The sequence below is a fragment of the Hippopotamus amphibius genome, chromosome 11 (assembly GCF_030028045.1).
Source record: "Hippopotamus amphibius kiboko isolate mHipAmp2 chromosome 11, mHipAmp2.hap2, whole genome shotgun sequence".
Classification (NCBI taxonomy): Eukaryota; Metazoa; Chordata; class Mammalia; order Artiodactyla; family Hippopotamidae; genus Hippopotamus; species Hippopotamus amphibius.
The window spans coordinates 50,679,340-50,705,368 of NC_080196.1; the positions used below are offsets into that span (position 1 = coordinate 50,679,340).

At 39.3% G+C, this 26,029-nt stretch overlaps 1 protein-coding gene across 7 annotated transcripts in view; it reads right to left on the reverse strand.

Annotated features, from left to right (window-relative positions):
- The window catches only part of RBMS3 (RNA binding motif single stranded interacting protein 3), a 707,061-nt gene that overhangs the window by 401,469 nt on the left and 279,563 nt on the right, over positions 1 to 26,029 (reverse strand). For all 7 annotated transcript variants that reach the window (XM_057698459.1, XM_057698462.1, XM_057698461.1 and 4 more), the window contains exon 4: positions 6,924 to 7,015. In XM_057698459.1, the coding sequence (XP_057554442.1) occupies positions 6,924 to 7,015 (92 nt within the window). The remainder of the gene's footprint in view (positions 1 to 6,923; positions 7,016 to 26,029) is intronic.

Below are 26,029 nucleotides of genomic sequence, written 5' to 3' on the forward strand. Positions count from 1 at the left end.
AAGATAAAGAAAAGGGAATCAAAGCATACCACGACATGTAATTATCAATTCACAAAGGAAGGCAGCAAGAGAAGAAAGGAAAAAGGGCATTACAAAGCAGCTAGAACAATTAATAAGATGACAATAAGTCCTTACCTATCAATAATTACTATAATTGTAAATGGTTTAAATTTTCTAATCAAAGGGCATAGAGGGGCTGAATGGATTAAAAGACCTAGCTAACTACTGCCTACAAGAAATTCACTTCAATTTTAAGGACACACATACTCTCAAAGTAAAGGAATGGAAAAATATATTCAATGCAAGTGAAATCAAAAGGGAACAGGAATACCTATACTTATGCTAAACAAAGTAAACTTTAAGCGAAAAATAGTAACAAGAGACAAAGAAGGTCATTATATAATGATAAATGGGGTCAATTCATCAAAAATATGTAACAATCATAAATATATATGCACCAACATCAGAGCACCAACATTATATTAAGCAAATCCTAATTTCTGAAGGAAGAAATAGGTATAATACAATAATAGCAGGGGACTTCATTATCCCACTTTCCACAACAAATAGATCATCCAGATAGAAAATCAATAAGGAGATATTGGACTTAAACTATACCTTAGATCAAACAGACCTAACAGATATAAAATATTCCACCTGACAGTAGCAGGATACACACTCTTCTTGAACACACAAGAAACATTCTCTAAGATAGGTCAGATAAATAAATAAATCTAAGTATATTTAAGAAAATTGAAATCACACCAAGTATATTTTTCATCTATAGTGTTATGAAACTAGAAGTCCATAATGGAAGGAAAACTGGAAAATTCACAAATATGTGGAAATTAAACAACATACTCCTTAAGAATCAATTGGTCAAAGAAGAAATCAAAAGTAGAATAAAAAAATCCCGAAATATCAAAAATAGAAACACAACATGACAAAACTCACTGGATGCAAAAAAGCAGTTCTAAGAGAAGTTATAGCAGTAAACAAAATACAACATCATTTCATGACAAACTCGAAACAAACTGGGTACAGGAGGAACATACTTCAACATAATAAAAGTTGTACATGACAAGCCCACTGCTAACATCATACTCAATGGTAAAGCTTCAGAGTTTTTCCTTTAAGATCGGAAACAAGACACAGGTGGGCACACTCACCACTCTCTTGAATATAGTGCTAGAAGTCTTAGCCAGAGCAATTAGGCGAAAAAAAGAGAAGGCATCCAAATTGGAAAGGAATGAGTAAAATTGTCTTTGTTTACAGATCATACGATGTTGTATACAGAAATCCCTAAAGACTCCACTGAAAAACTGTTTGAACTAATAAATGACTTTAGTAAAGTTGTGAGATACCAAATCAACATATAGAAATCAGTTGTTTGTCTATACATTAATAACAAAATACCTGAAAAAGAAATAAGGAAAACAATCCCATTCACATTAGCATCAAAAAGAATGCAACCCAGACACAGGAACTATCTTCCCTATCGGCTACTGAAATTTCCCTTGAACAAGGCCTCTATCCCTCCTACATGAGAGTCTTGGAGAAGCTGCCTTGTCTGGCAGGTTTACCAGTAGGCCCCACACATGTAGTGACCCCTGGAGGCTACACAGCCTGCTTACTCCCATATGCCTAGAAATGCTAAAAGCAAGCAATAAAAGCAGGGTAAAAGCAATGTTAATATTGTCATAGGCCACAAGAGTCTGGCTGAGGAAGCCTCGTATGTGCCTCTGCATTCAGAAGAGTAGCTCTTATAGACAACATCATGAGGTTAGTGGCTGAACTTCAAAAAAAATTGTCTAGGGTATTCTATGGAATAGGTCCTTCCTTCATTAGCTAAAATTCTCCTACTGGAATATAACTGTTAGGACTCCACAGAGGCGATGCATTTTTAAAAATTTAATTGTATGCATATACATATTTGAATTTACATAATTTATTTTCCTATATTCATTAATTTTTTAAATTTTTATCTCTTCTGATCTCAAAATGATTTTTCCTCAAAAGAACTACTATTAAGGTCATTGATTTATAAAAAAAGAATTCCTTTCCTCTTGTACCAATCTGGTTCTCTACAATGGTTGACATGCTATTTTTACATTATCCTAATGGTTGACACAGTATATTTACACTATTCCTGATGGTCTGACATCCTCTTGGACACCTGGTCTCTTTGGTGATTGCTTAACTTTGATTTATTCTACATATTCCACTGTGGGGTGAACCACCTTTGGTAACTGGAATGGTGGTCACAGTTATAGACCTGATAAAGCCTTATATAAAGGCCCTGAGGAGGGGGTGACTCCTTCCCTGTAGGGGAAACAGATGTGTTCTGTTTCCTCATGCTTGGAACTGACAGAAAGCAGGTAAGAAAGAAGCCTGCTAAGCTTGAGGTTACTCAAGGCTTGGCCGGTGATGATAATTGGTGACTGTAGAGTATGTAGAGCCATTCCAGAGCCTCCAAATTTACACCCAGGAAAACTCAGTTCCTAAAGCTGTGCAGCCCTCTGAGAAGGCCTCCAGAGGCCCTGGGGAGCAGTGGGCAAGGGAGATCAGTCTGGATGGCAGGCATGGGTGATGCAGTCAGCTAACCAAGGAGCCTCCTACACTGACAAAGCACAAACTTTGCTCCTGCCCAGCAGAATGTGATATGTATCAGCTATCAGTGATTTCTGTTTGTATTCCATTCTCTCTGTACCCAAGTGGTAGTTTTCCCTTGGATTTTTGCTTCCTCTTGTTTCTCTGTTGTTCTATATTGTGAGAGTACAGACAGGCAACTTGTTTTTTAAAGCTATGAGTTGCTAAGCCAAGAGGAGCAGCTAAGTCTGGGCCTGTTGGAGACGATGGCATCCCCGGATAGAATGACAGGGTGAGGTTTTGAGCTGGGCTCCCCTCAGGAAAGAATGAATGCATGCCACCCAAAATGTATAAATGGGAAGAATGGGTCTGTGGATGTTGGAGAGCCAGGGAGATAAACGATTCTTAATTTTCGCTACTAGAGGCCAAGAAGCTAAAATGTTCGTGATCCTAGAATCTCTTGCAGCTAACAGGAAAACCATATGACTCAGTTTTGGCCACTGAGATGTAAACATAAGTTCCTGCTAGGATTCTGGAAAAGCTTTTAAAATTTCAGAATCAGGCTTACGATCCTTCAGCCTTTTGCCCTTTTCCTTTTCCGGGCTTAAATGTGGATACAGTAAGGGGCACTTTAGAAAAGAACATGCAAATGTGTGGATGAAAGCCATATGTAAAGAATCACAGAGTAGCCTTGACCCTTGATGGCACCCAAAACATTCACCCTTCATTGCCTTTCTACAGATTTCTTATTCATGAGTAAAATAAACACCTAGAAGGTAAGCTATCACCAGCTGGGTTTTTTATCAGCTCTTTTCCTTTTATGCTTGAGACATATTCCTTGGCAAACGACTTTCTTGTAAATACCCTAAAATTGGCAAGAACAGCAACAGGCAATACTTTTAATTCGGAGCTGTAGCAATCCCGGGACATAAGTTATATGCTGAAAATCCAGAATAGGAAAAAAGTTTTATTCAATCTTGATTCTCCAACACCTAGCACAGTGCCTGGCACTTTGCAAGCAATAAAAATGTGCGTTGATTGATCCTACTGATTGTATTTCTCAGAAAAGTTTTAAATAAAGTAACACTTAAAGCATACATCGGGATTTACAAGAACTTCAGTAACAAATTTGAATTTAATGCATAACAATATTTATTGAATAAACATGTATTGAATTGTAATATAATCTAAACACTATACTAAATTCTTTGTGTTATTTTTTTAGTTGATTTTTACAGCAGTCCTATAACCTAAGTATTATTATTGGAGGACTTCAGAGATATTTAAATAACTTAGCCAAGGTCATACAGCCAGGTGGTATGAGATTCAAAGCCAAGTTTATCTCTCTCCAAACCTATGCTCTTAATCTCTATGTATTAATAAAATATTTTAAATCTGCTCTCCTAAAAGAAACATATCCTTTGATCCTTAAAAACCCTTTTTGGCAGGACAGCAAGTACACAGAAAATGTTAGTCTGTGTTAATGGTTATACATTATTAATCAATTACCACTTACAGGATGATTTATTGTTTAACTCCTCTTCGTTGACAAATCAATTGAATTTTTCATATGCACACATTGGAGTAAGTTAGCTAAATAAAGCGATTCACTTGGAGTATTTCATGTTTGCTCCAGGTTACTATTAGGAACCTAGGTTATTTGTGGCATTTTTACTTGAAAATCCTGGGGTCATTAAAATCTGGCCCCACAGCCTGCATAGTAGGATATTGACAAGAACAAGGATGCAGGCGGCGACTCAGTAGATACTTAAATGGCAAAAAATATAGCGCAAGTTTCCCACGCCCTGCAGACTGTAGGTTTATATGATAATAAATAACAGTTATCACCGGGACAAAGGGAAAAAGGCCATGAAATCCAATAGCTCAGTGAGAAATCTGCTAATACAGGTGGTCAAGCTTGTTCCACTTCATCGTCAAAGGGAGGCTATTTATTTGCTTCTGGGTAGTTCAATTACTGAGTCATTTACTGCTCAAAGTTTTGCAGTAGGCAGATGTGGATCTACAGCTCTGGGCTTTAGATTCAAAATCAGTGAGGAAAAAGGGAATAAGAATCTCCTCCAAAGACAGCATAATTGATATGGTAGAGACCTGTAAGCAACTCCAGAAATAAAAGAAGTGCCTTTAAGCATCCCAGTTGGAACGTCCTAACTGTGTACAGTGGGCATGGGCAAGGGTCAAGATGCTGACTATAATTAATTAGTTTTTAGAGGCACTTTAAAATATTTTCCCTTTGATAGCTTCCTATCTAGATGAGATTTCAGTGATTGGGGTGTGTGTGTGTGTGTGTGTGTGTGTGTGTGTGTGTATAAAATAGAGAAAAGAGAGAGAGACAGAAACAGAGACACACACACACACAGAGATTCCTTGTGTACTAAAATGCTCAGAAACAGAGGGGAAAGATTCACAATGGATCCTCAGTAGCTATATAATCAAACAACTTTCTTTTCCTTTTGTGCAAGATGCAAGTGGTTTTTATGCACCAAATAACACTACATATATACATGTGTTTGTATGTGTGTTCTGAGGACATTTGAAACAGTGGAGATTTTACAGACTGTAATCATTATTTCTAAACTGCCACAGTCTAGCAGTTTTCAAAATTTGGCAGTGTATCCAGAGAATAGATCAAAGACATGCCAATAACAAGGGTTTTTCTTAAGCATGTTTATTATCTTCTTGTCAATAGGTTCTGCCTTTCAATCGAAATTCAATGTACATTTTGCATACACCTAACTATTATATTTTATCATTTGTTTGCTAGGTATAAGAAACTACTACTTAAGTTGCCAAGTAGCTTGACTCTTTTGTCAAGTAACCTTTAAACCAAGACATGTATGTAATTCCCTTGTTAATTACAAAGATTAATTTCATCAATCTTAGTTCATGACCAAATTCAAAACTTCCAGGCACAATCATGATGAGAAATAGATTACACAGCTGAAAGATTTCAAATTCTAATTTATCCCACCTTGAAAAACAATTAGTGTGTCATAAAGGGCAATGAGTCCACCAAAGTAATCTCTAAGGCAAGTGACCCACAACAAAAGGTTAACAGATAGGGGAGGTATCAGCTTGCTAGAACACAACTGGAGATGAAGACAAAATATACCACCTCTAGTTATCGGATGCTGAAATTGGAAAACGTCATCAGAGAATTTTAGCAATTATAATAAAATCCAAACGACCAAAAATTTGACAACTTAGTCAATATAACTCAGCTCTCTGTGGGAGTAGTTAAGAGTAAGCATATACATAAATATGGCATAAATGCATTAGATCAGGATTTCAAGATCTATTGGCTTTTCTACCTAACTTTTGAGAATTCAAAGATCAACACATTCACTAACAGTAATCAGAAAACTTAAGTTGCATGTGAATAATTCCAAAATGACCAATATTTTAAAACAAATATGTACTAAGCATCCCTATACCTCATTTTTTAAACTTTTTACTTGGAAATAACCATAGATTTACAGGAAGACAGTATAGAGAGATCCCCTGTACCCTCCACCCAGTTTCCTCAAAGGTTATATCTTACATAATTTTAGTACAATATCAAAACCGGGAAGTTGACATTGTGTGCACAATATGTGTATATAGTTCTACGTCATTTTATCATGTGTAGATTCTTGTAATTACCACTGCAATCAGGATACAAAACTATTATAAGTGATCTTACTTATTTTCCTGAATATAAAAATGCATTATAATTTCAGGTACCAAGTTCCAGACTACTTGTTTTACAAAACAATAACAGTGTATTGAAAATTATTAATATCTAGGAAATTATTATCTAGGAAAATTCTACTTAAAAAGGCCAAAGTGAAATTCTAGTCATACAGACAACATATACTTGGGTTAAACTCATTCCCCTGCACAGATAAGACCAGCCCATCATTCAGTGATCGGCTCTCCCCAGCAGGAGAGTGAGCAAGTTTCAACACGTAGTTTATCAAAGACATCTTACTGAGACCTGCACTCCTCCAAAGCCGTTTACTGGTGAAAGCCCCAGATACACACATGTGCACACGCACACCCTCTGGTCTGGGGTAAAAGAGAGCACTTCACAAGTGCCTTTAAAGCACTAATGAGGTTACCATAATAAAAGAGAATATTAATAAATACACACAAAGAATCAATGAAGTAAACCACCCAGATTCTTCCAAGCCAAGCCTATCACGAGGTTTCTTATTTCCCTAACAAGTAAACATAATCCAAATTGTGGCAAACTCCAATTCCAATTCAGCTCATGGCAATGAAAAAATATATGATCACAAAAGAAAAAAATATCAAAATTGAAACACCATTCTTACCTTGGCCATCTGTGCCTGAACGCCATTTGCTTTGAGAGATGCTACCGCTTTCTGTGCAGCTGCCGGACTGTCAAAATCTACAAAACCATACCCTGTGAACACACAAAGACCCTGGTTAGTACCGCATCTCTGTCACACTGATGGAATTGCATTCATGACCCTGGTTGAAACACAGATCTCAATCTATGGCCCTTAACATGTCAGGAAAGATACCACAATATCATTAAACATAAAATAGCAACTCGCTTATTTTCTAGAGTTTGCTTTGGAGTTTGGGTATGTAATCAGCAAGCTGATTTAGACTGACTTGGTGAATAAGGTAGCATTATTTAACCATGTTCTTCTTTCTTCAATGGATTTGCTGTAAGAATGAGAAACACAAAATGCTGAAAAATATAAAAAAGTTTATCTCAAAAGTTAATTTTCTAAACCTCAAAAAAAAATTGATGGTAATAAAAGCTGTGATAGAACCTGTATGAAGTTAGTACCAGCAATCTCAACAGTTCCTTGTATTCAGTAGACATTCAATAAGTGCATGTTGATTACGTTTGAAGGTTATGAATGAGTCCAAGGAGGTTCAAACCTAGTTCCAGTTGATTTCCAAGCCTGTGTTAATGCATTACAGACCTTGTCTCTCTCAAAGATAACATCCTAAATAAATGATTTTGACTATTAAGGAAACTGTGATATAGAGGGAGTAAATATTGGACTGGCCAAAAAGTTCATGTGATAAAGACTGAGTAGATAAATATTCAAGCATCTTTTAAAAATAAGAAGCAAAAGACCCATATCACTTCTTTGGTACTTAAATATAACCTGAAAAGGTTACAAGAGTTGCCTATACTGTTCTCTGATTGTGTGCCTCTGTGTGTGTGTGTGTGTGTGTGTGTGCGTGTGTGTGTGTGTGTGTACAAAGTGAGGCCAAAAAAATAGCCAGTAAAACAGAATAAATGAAAAGGGGGTTTTGCATGCCCATAAAATAGCTGACATTAGTTCAGGGCTTAGCCTAACAGTAATTTCAGCTGCCAAGAATATTTCAAAATAGAAATGTTCAAGAATGAGTGTTTGGCACTTAATGCCCGCCATGCATATCCTGCTCCTCTCCTCAGCTGTCCGGCAGGGATCTGCTCCATATTCCCATGCTTGTCTTATTTAGAAGTTTTGAGGGGAGCTGCTACACCATGCACTGTGACCAACCCACCTCCCCACCACCACCACCAAATAGCCAAAGAGCGAAAGGGAATTCAATTACCAAGTTGTTTCTTGTAATTAACTTTTTAATTTTCTCCCCTTGAATCTCTTCTTCTTTTTCTCCCTCCCAGCATGTTAACCTAAAATGAACTTGTTACAAATCAGTGTACCATCAAATGCTCTTGAAGAGCTGGGCAGAGAAGCTGGGAAGTTTGTATTTCGAATCCAAACGGAAGCTTGCTCTGTGTGTACTGCTAATTCCCCTCTTTCCACAAAATTCAAACTATGTGAGTAATATGAGTATTACCACCCACTAAGATGAGTAAGATGAGGGAAAAAGCAAAAAGAAAAAGAGGAAAAAGAGCAAAATAAGTCAAGAAGTAGAGTTGGAGGAGCAGAAGATAAAACTAAAATACAGACTTTATCTCCTATGTGCCAGCGACTGCCCTGGGAGGGTGATGTGTTGACACCTGATGAAATGATAATAATACACGTACCATTGTCCTCATGCCCGTTCACGTATATACACAGAGAAACTGCAGCTCAAGCCAGGTGACAGGACTGGCCCCAAATTACGAGCTGCTTAATGGGCAGTGCCGGGATTTGAAGCCAAGTCCGCAAAGGCCCTTTCCAAATACATGGTACAATGAATTGTTTTATAACCTTACTTTGCTAACTATTTCTAGAAGCCCCCGAAACCCACCAGAAAGAGGACACAATTCTTGAAAATCCCTTAGACTTTGAGGTTAGCACCTGAAAGAAAACAATCCCACAAAAGGATTCAACCCAGCCCATTCAGTCAGTACACTTATTCATGAGGTGGTTGAGTTCTCAGCAAAACGGGCTATGTGAGGTTTGACAAGGCACCTCTCCTACTGCACGCTTTGGTCTATCTTCCTCATCTGTTCACAGGCTCATTCTTTCATTCAATAATAAAATTCAATGTCAGGCATTTTGCCAGGTACAGGGTACAGTGTAGTGACAAAAAAAGATAGACCCAGTTCCCACCCTTATGCAGCTTATAGTCGAGTTGGGAGATGGACATAAAACAAATAAGCATACAAATGAATCTATAATTACAAATTGGTCTGCTTTCCCCACAAGAAAAGGAGATCCTATACAACAGAATGTGATGATTGATTGTTCATAATTGAAAGTTTTAAGGAAGCAGTGGCATGGGATGACCTGCATTTCTTAAAATATCACTGTAGCTGGCTTGTCCTGAAGATGGTATAGTTTGTGGGGGAGGCAGGTAGCAAGAGTGGAATCAGGGAGATAACTTAGGGGCTATTACAGCCATCTGGACAAATGGCAACTGGACATGAAAGGGACAGGATGGAGTGGATGGTCTCAGTCATATTCTGGAGGCAGAATTAACAGGACCGAGTGATGGATGGACTGGGTAGGAGTAAGGGAGACATAAGCGACAAGGATTACTACTATTTTTTCAGCATAAGCCAATGGGTGGGTGGAGATGTGATTTATAGAAATGGGGAGCCTAGAGGAGGAAACAGCAGGGAAGAGGGAAAATTAAAATACTGGTTTGACACATGGAGAGCCGTAAATGCCTGTGAGACAATCTAAGTAAAAATGTCAAGTAGCAGCTGGATATATTATGTTGGTGCTCAGAAAAGGGAATAAGATTGGCAATATAAGCTAGGAGATCAACAGCATCAAGATGTGATTTACAGAAACACAGAAAGACAAAAGTGCCTGGTATAAGTAGAAACAAAGAGCCCAGGTTTGCAGCCTTCACTTCACCATTTAAGTGTCAGATAAGAAAATGAAATTGCGAAGGAGGCTGAAGGAGAATAAGAGGGAAAGAAGGAAATACAAAGGGAAGAAGATGCCTCAAAGCCAAGGTAAGAAAGTGTCCCAAGCAGGAGAGAGAGATTGACGGTGTCAGATGCCACTGACAGTGAGAGCAAGATGGGAGCTTCAGAGATCCAGTGTTTTAGGAACGTGGACTTCTTTTTTTAACTTAACCATAGTCGATTTCTAATACTGTGTTTGTTAGTATCAAGTGTACAACTTCAGATTCTTTTCCATTACAGGCTATTACAAGATATTGAACATAGTTCCCTGTGCTGTAGAGTAGGTCTTTGTTGTTTATCTATTTTATATACAATAGTGTATATCATGGAATTCTTATCATGCTCGGCTACAGGCCAGTGGTGGCAACTGAAGTGTGCTTGAGTAGTTGAAGAGCAAGAGTAAGACAGGGAGGTAAAGAGAGTGTTTACAGTCTTCTTTGCCAAATTCTCCTCTGGGAAGGAGAATTAAGAACCAGCTTTGGCCAAGGGGTATATGAGGTCAAAGGAGCTATTTGTGTTTGTTGGTTGTAAGATAGGAGATGCTATGGTTTTCAACCTTAGCTGCATGCTAGACGCACTTTGGGAGCTAAAAGAAATGACCAATGCTTATTTCTCACCCCCAGGAAAATGAAATCAGTATCTTTGGGAATGTGGCCAAGGTGTTTGCACACACACATGTGTGGTCTGTTCTCCAGCTGACTTCAGTGTAAAACCAGGGTACAGTACTGCTGAGCATTCATTTACGTTATTCAACAAATATTTATTTGTTGCCCCTACTATGAGACAGATACTATTCTTGGTACTTTTGAATGTCGGCAAGAAAGATCAAGCAGAAGTCAAGAGATTAAAACTTCAGGAAGACAAGGGAATAATTTATAGAATAATGCTCTGAGAAGGCGGAAGGGTGAGGGGTTCTAGAACATGAATGAAGTGCTGTGCTTTGCTAAAAGAGGGACCTTACCCTTTGTTCACTGTAACTGGAAGGAAGAACATAGAGCAGTCTCAGTTACCAGGTGTTACTTCTTTGTATATCTTTGTTTCTGGGACACAGCCTGAGCTTAATGAACATTTGTTGAAATTAGTTGAAACCATGTTTAAAAGATGCTAAGTTACTTCATGGGACAACAGTGGAGATTAACTAATACAAATGTCTGTTAATACATTTTGACTCTAAAGAACAATATAAATGCCAAGCAGCCACGGTTCTGGCTCAGCCACGCTGCCACCCAGGGAGGCCAACAGGGATTTCAGGACACTCAGCCCCTATCACAGCATAGCTTCCTCTGTTTTTTCCACTACACACATCACATAGGATATTACAGAATCATGATGCTGATCTCCAGGGCTGAACTCCAATCCAAACAAAGAAACCCCTGTGAGGGCAGGAGACACCTCGAGCTTTGTCTGAATTGGGGAAGATATGGGTGAACTTTGAGAAGAATGTCTTTCCAAAAAGACATCATGCCATCATGCCATCATGCCATCATGGGGAGTGGCCCCTTAGTACAAAATACCTCCTCTCCTGAAGGCTCCCGGGAAACAAAGTTCTAAACAAAGAAACAACATTTCACTGAGTTTTGTGTTTCTCATACTAACTTACTTTCACTAATTAAAATGAATGTGTAGAGGTAAAATGTCTCAAGCAACACCCACCCCCCAAAAAGAAACAAAAAAAACCCATGATTCTGGAAATAAACATTGCATTCTTGAGTTTTACGTGACAGCATATACTACATCACAATCAGAAGGGAACAAAATGAAATACGAAGCTTCCCCTAGAGAATAATGATGCTTTTACGAAGGAATAAACCAACTCCAATTTGGTTTCAATTTGCTTTCCTTAATGACAAATCATCAAGCCTGGGAACAGAAACCTCTGTACCTACATCTGGTGAGGGGCAGGGTAGGGAGATTAGTTCAGCTCCAGCTAATAATGGTTTATGGTAACTGCTAAAATCCTCAATAAAATGGGACCCACTGGAAAGGCCAGCCTGAGTGGCTGAAAGGCCACTGGTCTCACTGCCTCAATTACATAATTAAGTTTGGCAGCAGGTTCCAATGAATGAAAACTGAATGTCACTGTTTTCTCCACACACCCTTGTCCTTGTTTTCCTTCCTTGTCAGGGGAGAAGGCCAGCAGTTCTGCAATTAGCGGGAAGCAGAGAGCAGGGAGAAAAAAACATCTCCACGCTAATTAGGTCATTCGCCAAATGCACTCATTCCATTGGCAGATCTAGTCAATGCTTTCCTGACTGCTTTAAACTTGGTGTGTTACTTTAAAGTTTTGCTATTTTTATTGCACTACAAGCCTGGTGACTTTATAAAAAGAAGAAAAAAAAAATATATATATATACACACACACTCAGAAACTGTGACAGAGTTCTACAAACAATGGTAAGTGCCAGAGGGTTTTGGTTTTGTCTTCTTTAGCATATATGTAGGCAGCTTGTCTGTGACCTATGCCATTCAACTAGACCCCTGTGTGACAACCCATTTGAATTTTGTTAAAAGTCTCTTTATCATCTTTTTTATTTAATTTTTTATTTTTTATTTTACATTGGAGTATAGTTGATTTACGATGTTGTATTCGTTTCAGGTGTACGTACAGCAAAGTGATTCAGTTATACGTACACATATAGCCATTCTCTTTCAGAGTCTTTTCCCATATAGGTTATTACAGGATACTGAGTTGAGTTCCCTGTGCTGTACAGAAGGTCCTTGTTGGTTATTTATTTTATATGTATTAGTGTGTGCAGGTTAACCCCAACCTCCTAATTTATCCCTCCCCCACGTTTCCCCTTTGGTATCACCTTTACCATCTTCAACAGTTAATTTTATACTTCTGTGTTGCTACTGGCTCTGTAAATTCTCTATGTAAACTACTTACACATTTACCAACTTCAGATGGTTCTTTATGTGGGGAAATGATACACACCAGAACTCCTGGTTCAGATGTGTGGCAGCAAGAGCCGAGTGAGACTCACTGTCAGAGTGTAACCTCACACTGCATTTCACATTTCTGCGGAATAACTGTCGCAAAAGCCCACTTGAAACACAGATGGCTTGTTGTAACACCCAACTTCTTTCAAAGACGATCCAGCTGTGAGTCAAATGTGATTTTTAAACAGCAGAAGTGAACACTTTGTGCAGGAATCACAGGTTCCACGGAAGTTCTACTCCGATTTAACAGTTGAAGATGTTTAAGAATCACCCTTCCATAAATCCCCGCTTTTTCTGTTTAGGCTTCAGAATATTCTGTGGCTGTTGTCCGAAATCAGAGAAGGAAAACTAAGTTGCACAGAGAGAAGGCAGCCTGCAGGAAGGGAGGAGTGATTTGCAGGCTTCCTGGAAGTCTGCTGGACTCAAGACTGCCTCCAGGCATCTGTATTTCGGCTTGATTTTTTGTACATCCCTAAACTGTTGAGTGACTGCCAAATGTCTTCTCTTATTATCGGATTTCCTAGTTCTCTGCATTATGTTGATCAAAGGAGGGAGCTGAAGGACAGCACTGATAAATTCTTTGTTGTATGTATGGTTATAAAACCAAACTAACAAGAAAACCCAATCATTTCTTCAGTATTTCCTTTCGCATTGATGTCCTGTGACTGATCATTACAATGAAGCAAGGACGCTACAATACAATAGCCCTACAGCCTAACTTAGATGTGTGAAAAAAAAAATGTCAAAAGACAAATCCTGCTATAACGCAAAGGCCAAAGACAAGAGTGCTCATTTTGAGGGAAAATAATCCAAACCATTAAAATTTGAAATGACCTGTGCTTTGAAGCATCTTTGGAAAAAGGATGGAGCAGTTTTATACAGAAAAGAACAGCATACGTACTTCTTATGCAAAGGGCTGCAGCCTCCAGACACTTAGCAAAGGGAGGCAAATAAGATGGGTAACAGAGTCCACCATACAGGAAGCAGATTGCGTGACTCTCTTCCCCTGAATTCTGAGCTTAATTACCTAAATATTCTGATATTCTAGTGCCAGAAACGCTAAAATAAAACATCAGTTTTTGGAATAGAATTGACCTGTTATGAGGGACACTTTTGAACCATGATGTGACTTTCCTATTATTATTTAATCTTAATTTTATTTTTTATTTTTAAATTTTTATTATTTTTAAATTGAAGTACATTTGATTTACAATGTTGTGTTAGTTTCAGGTGTATAGCATAGTGATTCAGTATATATATATATATATATTTAGAATATATATATATACATATTCACTTTTTCAGATTCTTTTCCTTTATAGGTTATTACAGAATACTGAATATAGTTCCCTATGCTATACAGTAAATCGTTGTTGTTTACCTATTATATATATAGTAGTTTGTATCTGCTAATCCCAAACTCCTAATTTATCCCTTCTCCATCCCTTTCTCCTTTGGTAAGTATAAGTTTGTTTTCTATGTCTGTGAGTCTATTTCTCTTTTGTAAATAAGTTCATTTGTATCATTTTTTTTAATTCCACATATAAGTGATATCATATGATATTTGTCCTTCTCTGTCTGACTTTCTCCAGTTGGTATGATCATCTCTTGGTCCATCCACATTGCTGCAAATGGTATTATTTCATTCTTTTTTATGGCTGAGTAATATACCATTGTATAAAGACGATGTGGTATATATTACTATTGCTTAATTTACTAAACATCTACTATGTGCCAGGAAGAAAGTATGTTCAATGCTACAGGGAAAACAAAGATTCTCTGACATGGCCCTTCCTCTCAGGGAGTTTATGGTTGAGTATGGTAGATAAACACGTTTAAATACAGTGGAGGGTCCTCTTACACAACATGGGGTTACGTCAGTGAGCATATACAAAATGGCACATTTCCATTTAGTCTAATACGCATGGTTTTGAGTGCACAGCTCTGCTCATCAGAGCTGAATACCTGAGTCAGTTTCCCTCTCAATGAGCAGTGTGATGGTAAAACTATCCAGTCTACATTTATGTGTGTGTTAGTCTTTCTGTCTTCCTGTCTTTGTGTGTAACAGAAACACATTAAATGAAAAATATAGGGAGGAATTAGTATCACATAAAAGGTGGAAAAAAAAGTGCTAGTGTTCTAAAATGCCAAATATTTCTTCCTGGTGGGGGCAAACTCAGTACATTTTGCGAGCAAACCACAAAAGTGAGGACTAGGGAAAAGAAGTTAGGTCCCAAGTGGCATTTCCCAGCAAAATCAAACAATTACAAAGACAGACGAATTTAGGGAGCAACATACTTAGTGACGTGCAACTTGAAAATGGGACACTCCCTATTCCATTTATGGTTCACAGAAAGTCTTATTAAACCAGACACAAGTTCAAATTCCAAAACTCACTTCCCTTCTCACCCCATTCAATTGATTTTTAAATGAGAGATTTGATTCTTTCTACTGAATAAAGTCAAAATTAGGATCAGGATCATTACTGATGGGCTTAGAGAGATCATTATGCTTTACTGAGATTAAAGAAACTCACTGATTTGTCAAGGTCTTCGACTAAACCAGCCATGGTTTTATTATAATATTGTAGAGATTAAGGGAGCAGTCTGCTTGGCTATAAATGGATAGATTAACCTCTGTGAATTATCTTGCAAAGTTTTCCTAGTTTTCCTTTCCTTTGTTCAAGGATACAAATAAAATATATGTCTCATGTGAACAGCGGGTCCTAAGTGCCTCTGCCATCAACAGCAGTGGGAGGTGTAAGTGTGTAATGCATTGTGACCACAGGAGCAAGCCAGGTTATTGAAAAAACCATTCCACTGAGTCTGTAACTATGATGGAAGCAAGCTGTAACTGAATACTCTAATTACAGTTCTGCAATCCCAGTGCACAGGAGGGTAGGCAGAACTATGGCTTCATTCCTGGGTGCCCATCTCTCCCTCCCTCTCTTTGCTCTGGCCTTACAGACAGGTAGGACTGTAGACTGTTCCTCCATCAGAAGAGCAGAGATGATGGCCTCCGTGTGTGAGAATCAATGGAAGGACAATCCCTCTCCCCCCCCACCTTCCTCAAGTACTTTAATCCACATTCACTCAGTGGCTCCAGCCAATGGCCTGGGAAGCATGTTTGTAGTCTTACACATCCTTCCGCAGCAGAGACATCCCCTGCCTCACGGCCCATTCACCTTTAGAAGATGGACAATATAGTGCAACTAGGTAACCACCCAGAAGGATGCATTAAGCAGCTCAGTGCAAAAAGGAAAGAAGAGAAAGTGAATCCTACATACAGGTTAACCCTTTGAAGCGGCAGGCACTTGTGTGCCTTCATTTTTTACAGTCTACAATCTAGTTAGTCCCTCCACAGACTCATCACTTCATCTCTATTTCTGTACAAAGCCCTGGGTCCCTTTGAACACCATTACTTTCCTGGGAAAGGGTTCCATCCATGATTTCCTACTACTAAATCTTTGACAAAACTCACTTTGAAAGCCTCGGGAAGCTTCTGCCTAACAAGTCATGCATTTCCTAACATGTTCCCATATTTATTGGGTACAGTCTTCAGTCACATGTTTATAGGCCAAATTCCAAATATTTTAAATAAATGTCCATAAGTACTGTCTCTGTCACTATAAGTGGTGGCTTTGACATCCTTTTGGACCCTAAATTACTTCTCTCCATCCCACCTAATATACCAAATACAATTCTAGTTTTGTATTTGAATCTAGAAAACAAAGAACTTAAGTGTACATGTAGGCAATTGAAGATAACACACACATGTGGTAAAAAACTTAAAAATAAAATATAAAAATCACGCCAAGCAAAACATTATTCAGTGAAATGAAATTCCTTTTCTACCTAGACCTTAGAGCTCTGGTTCAACTTCCCAAGAAAATGCCCAATGATTCCTTCTGTGTTCTAACTTGAAAAAACAACTAGAACTAATTCTTGAGCTCTTACTTTTGTATGTATTAAAAGCACTTAGGGATTTATGTAGAAATAAAAATAATTTCTGCTATCAAAAATCATGAAATGAAAAACATTTGTCAGATTTTGTAAATGGCTCCACAATTGTCCATCTTCCTCTAAAAATAAATAGGAGTGTTATTTTCTTCTAATTTTAAAAGTCATACAATTTTATTGGAAATTTCAGTTTTTATGGAGAAAAATTAGCCATGATGCCTCCTTCTAAGTAAACTGTTACTTTTTTCCTTTATTTTTAACCAAAAGGATGCCAGTTTATACACACATTTTTATTTTTATTTTTTATCTTAATAACACATGTGGCTTCTTTTCCTAGTCAATAAATGTGGCTCTCTAAAATACGATTAATCTCTTATTTTTGGCATCCCAATTGCCCCACCTTTTCTTAAAGAGTTCTGAGCTCTACGCAATGCCTTAGCGAAATATTTCCAACTTCACAGAACTGATTTCATTCTAATATTTTGAAAGATTTTTAAAATTAATAAAATAGTAATAGACAATACTTTCAAAGCTTCCTAGACTTTAGAGAGTGGTTTTTCTTAAGTTTTTGTTTCTTTCAAAGATGTTTCAAAGAAAGACCCTTAGGCACTGCAAACCAAAGAGATCAGAAACCAGTCAAATCAAATTCAAACAATACCCTCCTGAAACACAGGGACTGGAAGCCCATTTTCCTTCTTATTGCGATTAAGTTGGATCTATCTCAAAGGAATTTTGGAAATATACCAGGGTCTTATGATGCAAAATTTCAGCTCTGTGATTCAGAAAGGATGCCAAGTCTACGGCCATACCACCCTGAACGCGTCTGATCTCAGAAAGGATGCCAAGCGTTTGAATAGTTATGCCATTATAGTCATGACTACACATTCATTTATAAGTTTAAAGCGAATTTTTTTTCAACAAAGACATGTTTTTCTCAAGGTAATCTGACCTTAATTTGTAAATTGGTACGGTAGCTGATGGCACCAAATCCTTTGAGTCCCTTTAATAGCTGGTGATCCATGACTTACAGCTGAGGTCTTCCCTCTTATAGGCAGAGCATGCTTGAAGAAACCTGGTTGTCTACAGAGACTATGATTTCATGATCCTGGGAGACGCTGATTGAGAGGCAATTGAGGGAACTGTGACCAGGATGTACAGTGGTCCTAAGTAGGTCACGCACCAGATCACTAGGGAAGTGGTTCTACAAGCAGAGCCCAGAGGGGCCTCCCGCGAGAGGCTTTCTACTTTGCTACTCTACATAGGGTCTGAGGACCAGCAGCAATGACATCACTTAGGAGTTTGTCAGAAATCAGCATCTCAGGCCCATCCTGGAGCTACTAAATCAGGCTTTACATGTTGACAAGATCTCCAGGTACCTGAATGCACATTAAAGATTGAGACACCCAGGACTTCCTTGGCAGTCCAGTTAAGGAGTCCAGTTAAGACTCCCCGCTTCCAATGCAAGGAGCACGGGTTCGATCCTGGTTGGGGAACTAAGATCCCACATGCTGTGCAGCACGGGGAAGGGGGAGGGACAGAGAGGAAGGGAGGGAGGGAGGGAGGAAAGAAGGAAGTAAGAGTGAGACACCCTGGTCTGCAACCAGGCACTCCTCAAGTCAGGACTGCACACACCATTCTCATAAAAAGGAAGAAAATGGGGATCATCTCATCCAACCTCTACCTGATCTTCAAATATGCTGTGTAATAGCACTGAGTCCAAAGGCACAGAACATACAACCAAAATTAAGCTTAATAATATTACCTTAATTATATGTTGGCTCTGGGCATTGAATGAATTTAAATGTCTTTAAAGCACCTGGCCTAGTGCCTAAGGCATCCTCTCTCTCCAACACCCTCACCTTCAGACTGTGCTGAAATCTGCACACTGATTTAATCCACTCGCCTTAAATAAATTCTAAGACATAAGCCCGGCAGGTATATTACATTTATCACATAACATTTTTTTTTAATTTTTAAAGACAGCAATCCTGCCCCTGCTTATACTTGCAAAATGAAAAAACAGAATTGGGGCTATTTTTACATAATAACCAATTTCAGGACAGGTGCATGCCCTCCTTCTCCCTCTCATATATTTGTCCTTCAGAGATATACCTAATTCTGTTCAGTTACAAAGTTCAAATTGGCCCTACATTAATACATGCCCTTAAAAAAGGACTGTTCATTTGAAGAAACAGGTAACCAATGTGAGGAGTGATTATACAATAAATGTATTATGCAAATTACAGTGAACATTTTATGCACACTGGATAAAGAATCAAATTAAAGTCTCATAACCCTTGGAAAATTAGAGTTAGCAAGCACAGAGATTGATTTGCCCTTGAACACAAAAATGGCTAAAAGCAGACATTCCCCCATCATTTCCTCAAAACTGAACCATTTCAAAAGGTTTCAGATTAAAATAAGAAATCCCCCAGGAGTCATAAAGATCAGCTATTTTTACAGGAATAATTTGGAGTCACAATTTTAAAGTGTTATAAGTTGGAAGGAATGGGTGAACTTCTGTGTCACATTTTGAAAAGCTAATATTCCAGGTAATCGACCAGTTTGGAACACCAAAAAATTGCATAGGGAGAGACAAAGTGGGAAGCAGAAAAGACTTCTGAAGAATAAGCATAGGAGGGCTGATTTAAGAGCTTTCCCTGTAACAACCCAAGTGGCAGCACTGTGAAAGACCACATGCTCCTTCGATCACCCTTCACTCGATGTAATAATGGCACATAATAGATCTCTTCCTATTATGCTGTCGTGTCCACTCTGCGCCGCTTGCCAACACTGATTCCACCACTGGACTCTCCGTGGAGGAATAATGGACCATTAGGAAGCATAATGCAGAGGGCCAGCACAGCATTTACCTATTGGAGAAGCCGTCACAAGCCTCTCACTAAATCAATACGCAAGTACGGGTGTGAAGAAGGTGAGTCGAAAACTCATTCTGCCCCCAATTTTTACACGTGGAGCCAGGATGCAGGCTCCAATGCTGAGAACAGCCCATCCATTCATCGACCCCTGCAAATCAATTCTGTTTCCTGTTCATCCTTTTTGGGAACCAGGCAGGATGTAAATATGAAAATCGTGCTAGTGATTGACATGAGGTCTTCTTCTGCGTTCCGAGGAAGGTGCTAGGAGGAGAAAAAGACAAACGAGATGCTGGCTCTCTCCTAAGGGGACAAGCAAGCCCAGAGGAGAACCGGCCTGTGTGACACCCCCGTGCTCCTTAAGGGCGGTATGTGGTAGGTGCATCAAAGCACAAAAACCTATGGCACACAGCACCATGCTGGAGGGAAAGCACAGCTTATTTCCTAGGGGGCAGACAAGCGAGATGAATCTGAGCTTTATAATACCTTCTTTTATCTTATTTTATAACTTCTTACTCAGTTTTATTGAAGTATAATTTACATATAATAAATGCCCATTTCAGTTAATGATGTTTTGACAAATACATTCACCTGTATAACCACCATGACAATCAAGATTCAGCACTTTCATCATCTCCCAAGTTCCTTGTCCCCCCTTCTAGTTACCCCTCCCCAGCTGCTAGCCTCCCAAATGCTGGTCTGCTTCCTGTCCCTACAGATGAATGGTGCCTGTCCCAGCACCTCACACAGACAGGATCACAAGTATGTAGGCTTTTTTCTGTTTTTGCTTTTGCTCAGCATAATGATAACATTTGGAGGTGAAAAGGAAAGGGCATTCTATTTTGAGCAAAGATTTGGAGCCAGGTAAGTAAAGGATGAGTTCAAAAACTCTGCTGGGACTGCTCACGTAGACCAAAGAGGTGGGGCTGGGAAAGGAGCTGCGTGAACCAGCGATCTGACCTTGTACTGCCTGGAACCTCGTGTCACCCTCCTGCTCTCTCATGATACTTGGGCCATGCTGCCTCGGGGCCTTTGCACCTCCTGTTCCCGCTGGCTGGAATGCTCCTCTCTCAGACTGTACATACCTGGATTCTCCCTCTCCTCCATGAGCCTCTGTCACCACATGCTGTTACAGTCCTTCACTGCACTAGACACAACCTGTGGACTACTTTATTTGTGTATTTTACCATAATAGACTGTTAGGGACATGATAATAGAGGACAGGATGGTTCTGCTCATAATTGGACAAATCACCAACACTTGGGACCCTTTCTGGTTCAGATGAGCCACCGAAAAAAATAAGGAAGTGAGTGAGTGAAAGAATGAATGGTAAATTGATAAGTTAAATACCTCTGCTTTCACTCCGTCACATACATAACCTCAGGTGCTGTAACTCACACAACACTCTGTGAGAAACAGCTCCTCACCTCTCTTCTTCTACAAAGCCCTTTCATCATTATATAATTTAAGAGCAATAGAGTCTTGTAAATTTGCAACACAAACCCCCAAATGGCAGCATCGGCCTGATCTGTGTTTCTGTATTTTGGGGCAACTAGATAAAATCTTCCAGGAAGACCTGGAAGCTGCTGGATGTCAAAGTCTCCACGACTAAAAAGACAGTAATTATTCTCATAATAAGGCAGGGCTCTCTTTTCTAAATATGTCCAAAGTGCCCTGAAAACAGGACTGAAGTGTTCTGGTGTTAATGCTTTGTCTGTGTTTGAGGAACTGAAGTTTCTTGCTCTAGGATTTTAAGGTGAGGTGAGCCCAGTGCTGTTTTCAAATCAATAAACGACTTTGTGTCACGGGCCTGCCGGTTGTTCGCCTCATTTATTGTGACTTAACAAAAGGGCCCGGGAACAATACTGCTCAGCAGAAGGAAAAAAATTGAGCTGATGGCTCATCTGAAGGGACCAAAAAACACCAAGATCAACGACAACCACAAAGAAGTGCAGTTGAGAGGCTGTCAGGGCCCCGCAGTGAAACAAGATCATGGCAAAGGTAGTGAAATCGCCATTTTCAAGTCCTGCTCTTAGGAACTTGACCTTGAAAACGATTCCAAAAATTCACAGTGGCACAAGCCAGAAATGTTTTTATTTTTTCTTTCTGACACAGTAATACTACAATAAGAACTCATTTTCTATAAGCTTCTAAAAGCTTTCCTTTGCCTGTACCCTAAGGTCCCCTAGCAATTCAACAAATACCACATAGAGGTAAATAAATGTTTGGGGACATAATTTAAGTTTCCTTTTCCAAACTGCTGGTGAGGGGAGAATACATTTCCCTCTTCTTCATTTTGTATCAATTTCTTCTGCAAATGAACAGGAAGCTTTGAAGCCTTCTGGGCTTGAAATACACATGGGAAAAGCACACAAAGATTGACCTAAGAGAGCTTGCTTTCTGTCTGTATGAAAAAGGAAAGGATGAAAAAATAAATAAAACTACAGGAAATTCCTGCTGCCTAAACCACCCTTCTCTAGGAAGCAAAGCAGTGACAGTTTCAGTAACATCAGATATTTTGAGATTAATTTTTGAAAGATATTCTTTTCTTGGAAATCATAGAGTTGACTTGTATCTAGATCCAAGCTGATAGCATCGTCTTTCCAGAAGCTGACTTGCCCAGCCAACACAACATTACAGAGGGCGACTTCCATCCTAAAATATAAAAAGTGGGGCTGGAGAGTAGTCGTGAGGCAGGAGATAGCTGGGCCTTAGGCAGAGCAGTTGCAGTCTCCTGTTGACACTCAAGATACAGATAAGGACAGGAGCAAAGCCCTGCTTGAGTAGAAAAGGAGACCACATTTTTCTCATTCTTATAATCAAGGAGAGCTCCCAGCCCACACATGCGGAGAAAAGATCCTCAGGAGTCAGCACCAGCCCATAATATGTCCTGCCAACCTCCCAGAAACCCTGGTGCTAGAATCCATCCTGGCTAGAAGGTGCTCCTGCACACCGGAGAGGGCCCTGAGTCAGAACAAATGTGGGCACGAGCAGGATGACTAGCCAGAGGGAACCCGGAAAACTGCCACCATATAAGCAATTTTAGACACCACTATTGGACGCGGCTCACTCTGTCTGCCCATGTGTTCTTCCATGAGTACTCTGCTTCTAATAAATGTTTTATCTGCTTCACACCCTCTGTCTCTTTGCGGAATTCTTTCTTAAAGAAGACAAGGACCAAAGTCCTGCTTCAAGCTCACGTCCGACGGACCCCCAAAATTAGTCATCCAACTCTTTGCTCTGGCAAGTTCTTTAGGATAGTTTAAACCTCCTGAATTAAGGAAACGCTCCAGTGTCCAAAATATACATATCAAAATTTGCATAATAATAAAAATAAAAGGTGCATGCTCTGTGCTGTGCACTGCATTAAATCTTTTTTACAGTTTACCTTGTGGAAATCTTCCAACACTTTCTAAGTTCAGTATTACTGCTCCTATTTTGCACACAAGGTGACCTAGTCTTAGTGAGCAGAAATGTTCTCATTGTCACATAAATGAGTTGCATAAGAATCCTTAAGTTGTGGGACTTCCCTGGTAGTGCAGTGGTTAAAATCCACCTGCCAATGCAGGGGACACAGGTTCGATCCTTGGTTCTGGAAGATCCCACATGCCCTGGAGCAACTAAGCCCCTGTGCCACAACTACCGAGCCTGCACTCTAGAGCCCGCGTGTCGCAACTACTGAAGCCTATGTGCCTAGAGGACATGCTCTGCAATGAGAGAAGCCACTGCAACGAGAAGCCTGCGCACCACAACAAACAGTAGCCCCTGCTCACCACAACTAGAAAAGCCCGTGCACAGCAACGAAGACCCAACACAGCTAAAAAAAAAGGATCCTGAAGTTGTGCAGCAGGGCTTCTGTGTAATAGATATATATATATTTTTTTAAGTAACAACCATAAAGTCAGAAACATTTTCTAGGAAATGTGCTTCAATTATAATACTTATGCATGACACATTCAAAGATTTTTTAAAAATTCATCAATTGGTCGACAATGTTTAGTCTGGAATTAACATATGCACACTACTATATATAAAATAAACAACAAGGACCTACTGTATAGCACAGGGAACTCTACTCAATATTTTGTATTAACGTATAAGGGAAAAGAATCTGAAAAAGAATAGATATATACATATAACTGGATCTCTTTGCTGTACACTTGAAACTAACACAACATTGTAAACCAAATACACTTTGATAATACATATACAAATTGAATAAATGAGTGAAAATATGACATTAAAATATTCTTGTGTAATTGTGCCAAAGGTTCCTCCTGTAGTAATGAAGATTAAAGATGTGAGAACTTCCTACTGATATATCCTGGCTGAGGGTTCAGCTAGGTGTGGGTTCCTTACAATATCCTCACCCCTGCAGGGATGTGACAGTCACTCGAGAAACACTGATTGCATAAATGAACTAATGAATGACCCTTGAAAGGGTAAAAGAGACAGACACAGGATGGTCACCAGTCATTTCGGATAACTGGCAGTAAGTTAAAGCATGGAATCTCTGTGAGTTTTAAGAGGGCATTCTATCAATGGATATATCTCTTTCCTCCTCTCCATCTTTCAAAGTAACAGATGTATGAATCAACAGCATTCCTTCCTGTAGATCTGTAGGTTCCATTCCAAGAAGGCTCTAAGGAATGCGAAAGAGGAGAGATTACTGATGGAAAGAGGGCTCCTCTAGAAGGATCTGTTCTTCCAGAGGTTTGTCTGATTATCACCTATAGGAGAACTGGTGCTGTACTCTCTCTCTCGGATCAAACTGTAAAATCAACAACTGTATGAACCCCTTTACTTTCTTCCTTCTGGCTCTTTTTTCCCTCTCTTCTAGGTTTTTCTTCAAGAAATTTCTCCATCCCCCTGTTCTTTAAGTCACATCTTTAAGCCCAAATAACAAATGAAACTCTCTAGGTAAATTGCAGAAAACTCAAGAGTGGCTTCTCTGAAGGAACCCTATTTGTAATGTGGGATGATTTTCCTAGAAACTGATTTGGTGTTTTAATCAAAGGTGGCCCATGCTCATGATGGTGGAGCATGGATTAGTGGAGGATAGAGCTGAGTTGGAACAGCTTTATAAAGTAAAATCTACTGAGGAAGAAAGATGAAGAAAGACCCCCCTTGCATGGCAATTAACAACCAAAGGCTGCTTTGGGTGTGAAATTCTACACCCAAAACAACCTTATACCAAGTAGTATGAGGTAGACTGAAGGGGAAAAATAGTTCCTTGGTTGTGCGGTTCAGACGAGCTTCTGGAACGTCCCCACCGGGAATGAGTCATCACTTCACACATGTGCCTCCACAATCAGCATCACAGCTTCCTCTGTACTGACCAGGGGCCAGCGCAGGGATATGATTTGAGTTGCTCTGTTTCTAACGTTTTTGTAAATACACTTTTTAAAAAATGCAATATGTTCTCAAATTTGAGTTATTTCAGATAAGAATCAGATTTCTCAGCTTCTCTTTAACAATCAGAAGATGCGACAGCACTGGGCCTGTGTGAAAACAGTTCATTGCCAGCTTCTTTAGTTTGGTCACAATCACATCCATTTTCCACAGTGCCCATCTAGCCACACTTCCTTCCACTTACTGTACTTCTGTGTCTTGCCTGGAATACTCCCAGCTGATGCCAACGAACATAAATTAGTCCAAGAGTTGGATTTCTGATATTCAAATGCCTCCAGCTCACAGAGTTGAGAATTATAGAATAATTTAATCATGTTCAAGAAGAAAAGGAACTTTACACAGACTTCTCTTTGCTATCAGTTGATACGACACCATCCTCCCCATGCACTGGGTCAATCTATCTTATAGGAATGTGTGTACATGTATTTCAACTTCTTGCCCAGAGACATATACATCACTGTTTGAGAAACAACCCAGCAGAGCAGCCCAGGTAAGCACTGGAAATCAGGCCAGAAGGTTTGACATCAAATCCTCACCAGCAGTCTCTGAATCTCCACCTCCTCATCAGAAAATGGAGATAATCACAGTACATATTTACAATTCATTACACCGTTGTGAAGATGAAATGAATTAATATAAGTAAGTCACCCAAAATAGTGTCTGACATGTTGTTAAGATAAGCAATCAATTATTTTTGTTAGGAAAGACCACAAAAGCTTGTTGATTAAAAGTCATATTTTTAATGGCATTATCAACTGCAAAGAGGTGTGGCCCAAGGGTAAGTCCCAGCGATGCTTGTGTGGACGCCCCCATATCAAAACTAGTATTTATGCACATGAGCAGACGGCCAGGTCCGCTGTAGTCTCTGCTCTTTCCATTCACGGCGTAATCTTGATCTTCACTCTACACCTACT